The 12,099-nt window shown below is 58.4% G+C and overlaps 1 protein-coding gene across 1 annotated transcript in view; it reads left to right on the forward strand.

Annotated features, from left to right (window-relative positions):
- Positions 1 to 12,099, forward strand: part of LOC140403524 (heparan-alpha-glucosaminide N-acetyltransferase) — a 358,411-nt gene that overhangs the window by 259,007 nt on the left and 87,305 nt on the right. The window contains exon 8 of the mRNA XM_072491483.1: positions 10,268 to 10,344. Within this exon, the coding sequence (XP_072347584.1) occupies positions 10,268 to 10,344 (77 nt within the window). The remainder of the gene's footprint in view (positions 1 to 10,267; positions 10,345 to 12,099) is intronic.

The following is a 12,099-nucleotide window of genomic DNA, read 5'->3' on the forward strand; positions in this document are numbered from 1 at the left end:
CAGAGGCCGTCACCGCTGTGGCCCTGACACCACGGACAGGCACCCAGTGCCACAAGAAGGTGAACGACCTCGTCAGAGCAGGCAGGGTGAGCCTCCCCCATATCCCCCCCTCCCCATATCCCCCTCCCCCATATCCCCCCTCCCCCATATCCCCCCTCCCCCATATCCCCCATATCCCCCCTCCCCCATATCCCCCCTCCCCCACATCCCCCTCCCCATATCCCCCTCCCCCATATCCCCCTCCCCATATCCCCCCTCCCCCATATCCCCCATAACCCCCTTCCCCCATATCCCCCCTCCCCATATCCCCCCTCCCCCATATCCCCCCTCCCCCATATCCCCCCTCCCCCATATCCCCCCTCCCCCATATCCCCCCTCCCCCATATCCCCCTCCCCCATATCCCTCCTCCCCCATATCCCCCCTCCCCCATATTCCCCCCTCCCCCATATCCCCCTCTCCCATATCCCCCCTCCCCCATATCCCCCCTCCCCCATATCCCCCCTCCCCCAATACCCCCTCCCCATATCCCCCCTCCCCCATATCCCCCCTCCCCCTTATCCCCCCTCCCCCATATCCCCCATATCCCCCCTCCCCCATATCCCCCCTCCCCATATCCCCCCTCCCCCATATCCCCCATATCCCCCCTCCCCATATCCCCCCTCCCCCATATCCCCCATATCCCCCCTCCCCATATCCCCCCTCCCCATATGCCCCATATCCCCCCCTGCCCCATATCCCCCCTCCCCCATTTCCCCCATATCCCCAAGTGAATCCAGCCCTAACCTTAACCTCTGCAATGCACGCGCAACCGATGGCGTGCATTCATATACCTGCCTAACACTGTTGCCTTTTACCCCTGCCCCCCCCCCCCACAGGAGAAGCGCGCACACAACAATAGGGAGCATGTGAGGACTGGAGGAGGGCCCGCTGATGAGAGGCCACTGACCGTACACGAGGAAAGGGCCCTGGAACTGGCTGGCGGACCTGAGGACCGGGAGGTTGCTGATGCAGAGGTCGGGGGCGTACTAGCGAGTGAGCCACCGACAGCCCGTCCCCATATCCCCCCTCCCCTATATCCCCCTCCCCCGTATCACCTGATCACTGCCTGATGTCTAACCATGCATGCTTCATTGTGTATCGCAGGACCAAACGTCCAGGCACCCATCCCCGCAGATGCAGACCGCCCGCAGGATGCCCCTCGGAGACCACAGGAGACGGAGAGACCCGCACCCTCCAGCATCCGACGCCCGCAGGATGCCCCTCGGAGACCACAGGAGTCGGAGAGACCCGGACCCTCCAGCATGCGACGCCCGCAGGATGCCCCTCGGAGACCACGGGAGACGGAGAGACCCGGACCCTCCAGCATGCGATGCCCGCAGGATGCCCCTCGGAGACCACGGGAGACGGAGAGACCCGGACCCTCCAGCATGCGACGCCCGCAGGATGCCCCTCGCACACCACGGGAGACGGAGAGACCTGGAGCAACAGGGAGACGACACCCCCGTCACGTGCGGGAGCGACCACCCAGCGACGAGGGGGGCAGCCACAGGCCCCTGTCACATCCGAGCCAGGACACCACTACCCAGGACACCACTACCCAGGACACCACTACCCAGGACACCACTACCCAGGACACCACTACCCGGGACACCACTACCCGGGACACCACTACCCGGGACAGCACTACCCGGGACAGCACTACCCAGGACACCCCTACCCGGGAAGACGAAATACCGGACAGTGACTCAGAGTGGATGGGTGGAGACGAACCCCCACCCCAGAGTGCCATGGATTCAGAGTGGGACGAAGAGCACGACACAATGCCACTGCTGTCACCAACACCCTCCACCATCGCAGAAACACTCACCACGGTTGGGCACTTTAGTGATGAGGCGTCTGGTACACTCACTGGTGCGCACAACACAGCCGTCCCGGTACAGCAGGTGGAGGTAGGAGCAGCAGAGGGACCGGGCGGTCGGAGGGCAGCCCAGCCCAAGTGAACATCTGCCGCCCAAATGGATCCCGGGTTCCTGCAGTTACCACACCCACACATAGATCCGATGCAACCACCGACCCGGAGACGAGCGAAGAGGGTGACGGGCGGCTTGCGGCGGCTGCGGTCGCAGGTGGAGGAGTCCACCCGCGTCCAGGAGCTGGGAGTGGTGCCGGTCATGCGTGTCACCCAGGCCGACACCGCACGGGTGGCGTCCGCGGTGGAGGCAATGGGTGCGACGGTGTCAGACATGGGGAACGGTTTGCGAGACCTGGGGCCTTCCGTGCAGGCGGCGTCTGTGGCCCAGGAAATGGCTGCCCTCTCACAGGAGGCCATGAGCCAGTGCCAGCGCCAGATGGCAGAGGCGCTCAACGCCATAGCCCAGTCTCAGCAGGCCATGGCCCAGTCTCTGCAGGCCATGGCCCAGTCTCAGCAGGCCATGGCCCAGTCTCTGCAGGCCATCGCTGAGGGCATCGGCACCAGTGGCCATGTGCGAGCCGGCGTCGCACTGTCACAGACAGGGTTTGCCAACCCCCTGGGCTCCATGGCTGCAAACCTGCAGACCCCTGTCGATACCAGCACGGGCCTCCAGGACTGGCAGCGCCAGATGTCGGGGGGGCGTCGGATGGCCAGTCCGTTCGCATCCCCCACCCATGTAGAGGCCTGGGGGCCATCGGGCACCCCGAGGGAGGAGGAGGTGGTGTGGTGCATCCCGGCTCCCTCTGTAGGGGAGGTCCCGGTACACCGCGACACCTCGGACTCCCCCCCCTTCCGTCCCAGGTGCATCGGGTGGGCAACGGGCAGGACAGGCTGGCAGCTCGCCATCCCAGTCGCCCGGGCCGCAGCCTGGCCCATCTAGGCCAGGACGCCCCAGGAAACGGCCGCCAAAGGGATCCAGTGTCAGAGGGCAGGAATCACAGGAGTCCGCCTCCAGTTCTGCTGTACCGTCTGGGGAACCACGTAGACGTAGTCAAAGGGCCCGTAAGGCCAAACAATTAGACACTGAGTAAGTTGGCACGGGTGCAGGGCACAGATGAGTTTTAGGGGCTAGGGCACGTGCATGAACTCCTTTGGTTATTAAAGTCAATGTTACACCTACCGAAGCTGCCTTTGTGCTCTGTCCAAAGTGTGCGGGGGTGTCATGTACGTTGAGCGCAAGTGTGTGTGTGAGGGGTCGTCTTACCTCAGCCCCAGGTGAGTCTGCCCCCTTCCCCCGGGGCCGCCATCAACATCCCCCGGGCAGAGGACGGGACCGTGCGCTGCAGTGTCACAGCCGCATGCAGGGATGGTCCGGGTGGATGGTGGTACTGTGGCCATGGGTCAGACATAGTCCAGCGATGTAGAGCCAGGAGCTCATCGCAGGGCGGGTTGTCATCATCCTCCATGGCCTGCGATAGACACGCGTCCACCCGCAACTGTGTGAGCCCGGCCCGTTGTGCCGCAGGTGGATCGGCAATGGGGGGGGGGGTGCATGTGGGTGGGGTTGGGGAGGGGGGTGAGGGTGCTGGGTGGGTGGATGGGTGGGGGGTGTGGGTGGTCGGCTGTTGCCATGGTGTGCGGTCTGTGGCCATACTACCCGATTCCCACGCCCATCTAGTCAGTGAAGCGGGCGTCTATCAGTCTGTCCCGTGCCCGCTGGGCCAGCCGGTAACGGTGGACAGCCACCCGCCTGTGTCTACCCCGTCTGCCCTGACCATTGCCCCCATCCCCCTCATCTGGGGAGGACTGGGCCTCTTCCTGCTGCTCCTCCACTCTGCCCTCCTCTGCCTGCGGCACATCGCCCCTCTGCTGGGCTATGTTGTGCAGGACGCAGCACACCACAATGATGCGGCCGACCCTATCTGACCGATACTGGAGGGCGCCCCCAGAGAGGTCCAGGCACCTGAAACGCATCTTCAGCACGCCAAAGCACCTCTCGATCACTCCCCTTGTCGCTATATGGGCATCATTGTAGCGGTTCTCCGCCTCATTGCGTGGCCTCCGTATAGGCGTCATCAGCCACGATCGCAATGGGGAGCCCCTGTCGCCCAGCAACCAGCCCCTCAGCTGGGGATGGCGTCCCTCGTACATTCCGGGGATGGATGACCGCGAGAACACGAATGAGTCGTGTACACTGCCTGGGTGACGGGCGCAGACGTGCAGGATCATCATGCGGTGGTCGCAGACCACCTGTACGTTCATCGAATAGGTCCCCTTCCTATTAGTGAACACGGCCCTGTTATCTGCAGGTCGCCGCACGGCGACGTGCATCCCATCGATCGCGCCCTGGACCATGGGGAACCCGGCCACGGCAGAGAAGCCCACGGCCCGGGCATCTTGGCTGGCCCGGTCCACGGGGAAGCGGATGTAGCGGTGCGCCATGGCATATAGGGCATCTGTCACTGCCCGGATGCACCGGTGCACCGATGTCTGCGATATGCCGGACAGGTCCCCACTCAGTGCCTGGAATGACCCCGTTGCATAAAAGTTCAGGGCCACCGTAACCTTGATGGACACGGGGAGAGGGTGTCCCCCGCCAGTGCCACGCGGTGACAGGTGTGCCAGCAGGTGGCAGATGTGTGCCACGGTTTCCCGGCTCATCCGGAGTCTCCTCCTGCATTCCCGGTCCGTGAGGTCCTGGTATGACTGCCGGGGCCGGTACACACGGGGCGCCCTCGGGTGCCTCCATTGCCGTGGGGCCGCGACGTCCTCCTCCCCCTCCTCGTCCTGACGGTCAGGTGTCCCTCCAGCCTGGGCGGCTGCCGCCTGCCCCTCTGCGGCAGCCTGCGCCGCCTCTCTGGCACGCTCCTCCTCCTCCTCCTCCTCCTCCTCATCCAGGGCAACATAGACATGAGCGGCTGCCACCACGGCGGCCAACATCGCTGGATGATCTGAAAACATGACGGCCTGGTGGGGGGGAGGGGAACGACGACATGTCATCATTGCCCATATCCCCTCCTCCCCCCAGCCAGGTGGCATGGACCGCATGGGTCCAACTGTTGGAGGCTGGCACCTGGCCAGGTGGACCAACTCACTTGCCCTCCCATCCCCCTCCTCGGCACGGACCCCCCCCCAACCTCCACACCAGCACGGACCCGCCCCCAACCTCCACCCCGGCACGGACCCCCCCCCCAACCTCCACCCCAGCACGGACCCCCCCCAACCTCCAGCCCGGCACGGACCCCCCCCCCCAACCTCCACCCCAGCACGGACCCCCCCCCCCCAACCTCCACCCCAGTACGGACCCAACCTCCACCCCGGCACGGCACGGACCCCCCCCCAACCTCCACCCCGGCACGGCACGGACCCCCGCCCCAACCTCCACCCCGGCACGGACCCCCCCCAACCTCCACCCCGGCACGGACCCCCCCACCGCCAACCTCCACCCCGGCACGGACCCCCCCCAACCTCCACCCCGGCACGGACCCCCCCCCAACCTCCACCCCGGCACGGACCCCCCCCAACCCCCAACCTCCATCCCGGCATGGCACGGACCCCCCCCCCCCAACCTCCACCCCGGCACGGACCCCCCCCCCCAACCTCCACCCCGGCACGGACCCCCCCCCCACCCCCAACCTCCACCCCAGCACGGACCCCCCCCACCTCCACCCCAGCACGGACCCCCCCCAACCCCCAACCTCCACCCCGGCACGGCACGGACCCCCCCCAACCTCCACCCCGGCACGGCACGGACCCCCCCCCAACCTCCACCCCGGCACGGACCCCCCCCCCCCAACCTCCACCCCAGCACAGACCCCCCCCCCCAACCTCCACCCCGGCACGGACCCCCCCCCCCCAACCTCCACCCCAGCACGGACCCCCCCCAACCTCCACCCCAGCACGGACCCCCCCCCCAACCCCCAACCTCCACCACGGCACGGACCCCCCCCCCCAACGTCCACCCCGGCACGGACCCCCCATCCACCTCCCCGGCACGGACCCCCTCCCGGCACTCCCCCGGAGCCCAGCCTACTCTAACCACCCACCCCCCCCCCCGCCGCACACACACACGCACAACCCGAGACACACCTCTCGTCACGCATTCAGACTGCGGCCGCACCATTGCCTGCCCAGAGCCAACCCCCCAGGCCGTCACTCACCTCCACGCTGGTCGGCGTGACCCTGGAGCACAGGGTCACGCCGATGAAAAGGAGGTTTAATTTACGTCGACGTGAACGGTCACCACGTTGACGGGGCTTCGGCCCATCCGGAAGGGAGAATACCGGCAGGCCGAAAATCGGCTGCCTTATGCAGACCCGTGACATTCTCCGCGGCAGCGGCGACATTAACGCCCCGCCGACTTTTCTCCCTTCGGAGACTTCGGCGGGCGGCGGGGGCGGGATTCACGACGGCCAACGGCCATTCTCCCACCCTCTGGGGGGTCGGAGAATGACGCCCCAGGTACTTGAGCGCAAGACCTGGCAGATATTTCGGTTGAGCACTGAAGGAATGCTGCACTGTCTGAGATGACATTTTGGATGACATAACAACAAATCCCACGGCGCTATTCTCCGGTCGTTGCGATTCAACACCCCCCCCCCCCGCCCCCCACCACCACCTCCCAGGTGTCTTCTCAACATAGGGACATAGGAAACAGGAGCAGAAGGCCATTCAGCCCCTCCAGGCTGCTCCACCATTCAACTCAATCATGGGCGGGATTCCCCAGTCCACCAGCCACGTGTTTATTGGCTGCGCGTCGTTGGCTGGTGGCGGAATTCTATTTTCCCGCCTATTGTCAATGGCAATAATTGCATTGTAACCACGCCACGCCACGGCGAAACTCACTGACCGGGCTGCGCTGCCGGCGGGGAAGTTGAATCGCAACGACCGGAGAATTGGGGCCCATGGCTGATCTTCTACCCAACACCATTTAGCCGCAGTATCCCCATGTCCCTTCATGACTTTAAAATCTAGATATCTATCTATCCCAGTCTTGGACCTGCTCAATGACTGAGTTACCCCTTGGATAGAGAATTCCAACGGTTCACTACCTCCCGAATCAAGAGATTCCTCCTCATCTCAGTCCTACTTCTTATTCAGAGACTGTGTCCCCTGGTCCTCCCCCCCCCCCCCCCCCCCCCCCCCCCCCCCCCCCCCGGCCAGGAGAAACATCCTTCCTGCGTCCACCCTGTCGAGACCTGTAAGAATTTTGTATGTTTGCACAGGATCATCAGTCAGCATCACCAACATCGCTAAACAGATTATTTGGCCAGTCTCATTTTGATCATCATAATGGATCATTTATCGCCACTTCCAGCATGATGCCACCACCAGCCACATCTTTTCCTCCCATCCTCTGTCACCATTACAAAGTGACCATTTCTCCATGGTACTCTAGTCCACATCCCACATCCTCTCCGCTTCCCATGGCACCTTTCTATGTAAACTGAGCCCTGCCCTTTTACATCTTCTCTCCTCACAGTCCAAGGCACCAAACACTCCTTCCAGTGATTTATGTGTATTTCTTTCATCTAGTCTGCTGAATATACTGCTCACAACGTGATCTCCTCTGTGTAGCACCATCGATCACACACGAGGCGAGACGTAGAGAACTTTAATCGAGGCTTTATTGAGCAGACTTGTTCAGACTTGTTCCCCAGCAGCTCAGTCACAGAATGCAGCTGCGGGGAGCAAACCGGGTTCTTATACCCCGCCTATCTGGGTGGAGCCCAGTAGGCGGCAGATCCAATCGGGACCCAGCATCTGTCCTCCAATAGCTTCTCGGCATTCATGGTGTACCGCATTACCCCTAATACATACCACCACACTCTGCAATGGGGGGGGACCAAACGCAGATTGGGTGACTGCTTTGCAGAACATCTCCGTTCAGTCCACAAGCATGACCCCGAGCTTGCGCTGGCTGTCATTTTAATTCTTCACCTTGCTCTCACACTGACACCTCTCTCCTCGGCCTGCTGCACTGTTCCAGTGAAAGCTCAACGTAAGCTTGAGGAATTGCACCTCGTCTTCTGCTTAGGAACTTTACAGCCTTCCAGGTTCAACACGGAGTTCAACAGTTTCAGACAATAATCTTTGCCACATTTTCTTTGCATTTTTCAGTTTCTCTGTCATTTTACTTTCACACCTGCTCCATCTGTACCTGTTCTTCCCCTTCCCCATTCTCTTTGTCCCTGGGAGACTAAATTATACAATCATAGAATCCCTACAGTGTAGAAGGAGGACATTCAGCCCATTGAATCTGCAGCGACCCTCTGAAAGAGCAGCCTACCTAGGTCTAATCCACCACTCTATCCCTGTAAACCCATCTAACCTTTGGATACTAAGGAGCGATTTTAGCATGGCTAATCCACACAACCTACACATCTTTGGACTGTGGGAGGAAACCGGAGCACCCGGAGGAAACCCACGCAGACACGGGGAGAAAGTGCAAACTCTGCACAGTCACCCAAGGCTGGAGATGAACCCGGTGTCCCTGGTGCTGTGAGGCAGCAGTGCTAACCACTGTGCCACCGTGCCGCCCTGTCAAATCAATCTCTTTTTCCACAGATACTGTCTGTCCTGCTGAGTATTTTTCAGAACTTTCCGCTTGTAATTCAGGTTTCCAGCAGTTTTCGAGTTACCCTGATGTACTGGCCAATATTTATCCCTCAATCGACATCACGAAAATAACTGATTATCTGATCACTATCACGTTGTTGTTTTGTGGGAGTTTTCTGTGCACGCGTTTGTTGCTGGGTTTACTTTACAACACTTCAAAAATACTTCACTGGCTTCAAAACGCTTTAAGACATCATGGTCATGAAAACTTCTGTATAAATGCAATCCTTTCTGTCCTTTAACCCCTTAGTAACTGATTGGTAAGATTTCAATTTGTGTTTAGTTCAAGACTTTAAACAGACATTTTGACAGAATTTTGAAATCAGTGAAAATAAAAGTTGCCATCATCCCAGATGACCATAGGCTGCTTTCCCCTTTGATGGGGGGGGGGTGGGGTGGGGGGGGGCTGACTGGTGGTTGTAATGATATGGAGACTATCATTTGTGTATAATTTAACAACCGAACTGTAAGTAAAGATAGGGGCTGTATGCATAGACTGAGATTTTAGCATCCGACCACAAGGCGGCGTGACGACAGGAGAACGTTACTGGAACACACAAGGTGTGCAGCAGAACGTGGATAGCAGGCGTAGAGTCCAGTTGCATATCGAGTAGTTCCTTAGTCAATACTAATTAATACTAGCCACAGTATCCAACTGTACTTTTCGTTCACATTGCAGAAACCTTTTTTAGTGTTTAATTAGTTAATAAATAGTTTTGTTCTTTAACAAAGCCGTATGCTCTCTAATTGATTCAGCCACAATGATATCGCCATCCGTGAACATAGAGAACATTACAGTGGTGATTTGACCTGAGGGTCACCACACCTCAGGCGAGGGTCAAGGTTGAGAAGGCGGGGCCTTTGTGAATAACCTCAGCCAGTATGGGAATTGAACCCGCGCTGTTGGCTCCTCATCACGAGCCAGCCGTCCAACTAACCGACCCCCAAGCAATATTAATCACACGAAAATCCTGTCTATACTTTGGTTTCGCCTGGTTTATGAATGGTGTGAGGAGCGTCCTGAATAAATCTCTCCAAATTCCCCCTATGGAACAGAGGTTAGGAAGCAGCACTAAGATATTTGGCCCATCAAACCAACCCCGCCATTTTGTAAGCAACTCTCATTTCTCCGCACGTCAATTAACATTGGATTTGAGTTTGTGGAGAAGTGTGTTCAAAATGGTGTGTTCTCCAGAAAATGGGTCCCATTATTCGAGAGCAAAGGGAAAATCTGTGTTTTTCAAAACAAAATGGCGTTGGTTTTACTGGGCACAGCTAAATTTGCCAGTGCTGGTGGCTAACGACTCAGCATCTTATAACTGCAAGCTGCTAAGGACCAGGTTTAGGCAGGATTAGAAAGGGCACCTGGGGGTCCTCGGGCTGGCATGGACAAGATGGGCCGAATTGCCTCCTTCTGTGCTGTAACTTTTCTATGAGTAAACAAGCTCCCTCTTCTTCCTCATCTTCATGGTTCATCGCAACAGGCAGGGCGTCAATTCAATGTTTTTCATTAAACTTCAGACAGTGCAGCACAACCACATCCTGCATTAGGTTATCACCTTGGATTATGTGCCCAAACCCTGGTTTATATCACGAACGCAGAGGTGACAATATTAACGACTGACCCAGGTTGCGGGTTGCTGTTGTGAACTGTCGGTTGTGGGGGTATGGATAGAGTGGATGGGTTCATATTATAAATGATGCTTACTCCTATCTCCCATTCTGTCTGCTCACAGGTTGGCGCTAACTGCCATGGTCTTTGTCAACTATGGAGGTGGTGGCTACTGGTTCTTTGAACATGGCCCATGGAATGGTATTGTAAAAATGTTACTACTGCTGTGCTTTACAATAAAAACAATGCAGACTGCAAAAATAATCTTGATACTCAGTACTGTGTTACCCAGATAGCCAAGACACTCTACTTGGTGTGCAATTAGTAATCAGCATTGTTACTGACTTTTTATTTCAATCTTGTTGCTGGTTTGAGTCCATATTGTGCAGGCATTTAGTAAAATCTTTTGCTTTGCTCCCAGCAGAAGTTTGCTTTTAGCTAACCCTCTGATTTTCACACAACCGCTGGTAGTCCCACTGTCCCCTTCCTCCCCAGTCCTCAACAATCTCGGAACAGAGCGACAATTTATTTTCTGACTGCCGCGCTTTTTGTTTTGGTCTATCTGGGATCAGAGGAAGCTGGAGGCACAGAAAGTAAGGCACAGAGAGACTCAAAAGAGAGATTTTTGGCAAGTAAGAGATGCAATCACACGTGGCTTGCCACGTCTCGAAGCGTTGCGTGCACAATAATGTGCAGCGACTGTTGTTGAGGCAACGCAAAGATCCCGTCAAGAGTGAGGGACAGGCAAAGCGATGGAGCTGGAAATGCACAGCGGCAGGAGTAATCTGTTAACTGACATGTCCGGGCTTGATTTAATATATCTTTTAACCCTACCCTCTGTGGTGGTATGTATTAGGGGTAATACGGTAAACAACGATGCCGACAGGCTATTGGTAGATGGATACCGGGTCCTGATAGGATCTGCCGCCTACTGGGCTCCACCCAGAAATGCCGGTATAAGAACCCGGATTTCCCCCAGCAGCTGCATTCTGTACCCGAGCTGCTGGGGATCAAGTTCTGCTCAATAAAGCCTTTAATTGATGTTACTTCAACCTGCCTTGCGTCATATTGACGGTACAACAATTTATTGAGCAGACTTAAATCAAAAAAAAAGACGACGTAGGGATATGGAGCTCCGCATCACCCCGGAGTGCCTGTGCATCGCACCCCAAACAGCTAACTCGACCTCTATCTTCAAACATTGGCTGGCGTGTTTTGAGGGCTACCTCCGAACGGCCCCCGGCAAACCAACGGACGAACAAAAAATGCAGGTCCTCTATTCCAGGGTGAGTCCCGATGTCTACTCACTTATCGAGGACGAGGACGATTTCCCCGATGCCATCGCCCCGCTGAAGGACATCTACATCCGGCCCGCCAACCAGGTTTTTGCTCGCTACCAGCTCGCCACACGACGGCAGTTTCCAGGAGAATCGCTGGACGAGTTCTATAACGCCCTGCAGATCCTGGGTAGAAACTGCAACTGCCCGGCGGTGACGGCGAACGAACACACAGAGCGATGCGTATGTGGCAGGTTTGGCTTCTTCCCAGATCCGCCAGAGGCTTCTGGAGAAAGAATCTCTGGGTCTCCCAGAAGCTCGGACCCTGGTGGCATCCCTCGATGTGGCCTCGCGTAACGCCCACGCCTACGCCCCCGACCGCACTGCAGCCCCTTGGGCTCCGTGGACCCCCGCTGCGATCGACTCTCCGGCACCCCCCCCACTCCCGCAAACCTGCGCGGCCAAAACACCAGACCAACCGGGGGGCCCCGCTGCTATTTTTGCAGCCAGCCGAAACACCCTCGGCAGCGCTGCCCGGCCCGCGCGGCTACCTGCAAAAGCTGCGGAAAAAAGGGCCACTACGCAACGGTGTGCAAGTCCCGCGGGGTCGCCGCTATCTCCGGGGAAGAAACGGGACCACAGACCCAGCCCCCCCCAGCGATCCACGTGCGACCAACGG

Source organism: Scyliorhinus torazame, chromosome 28 (genome assembly GCF_047496885.1).
Source record: "Scyliorhinus torazame isolate Kashiwa2021f chromosome 28, sScyTor2.1, whole genome shotgun sequence".
Classification (NCBI taxonomy): domain Eukaryota; kingdom Metazoa; phylum Chordata; class Chondrichthyes; order Carcharhiniformes; family Scyliorhinidae; genus Scyliorhinus; species Scyliorhinus torazame.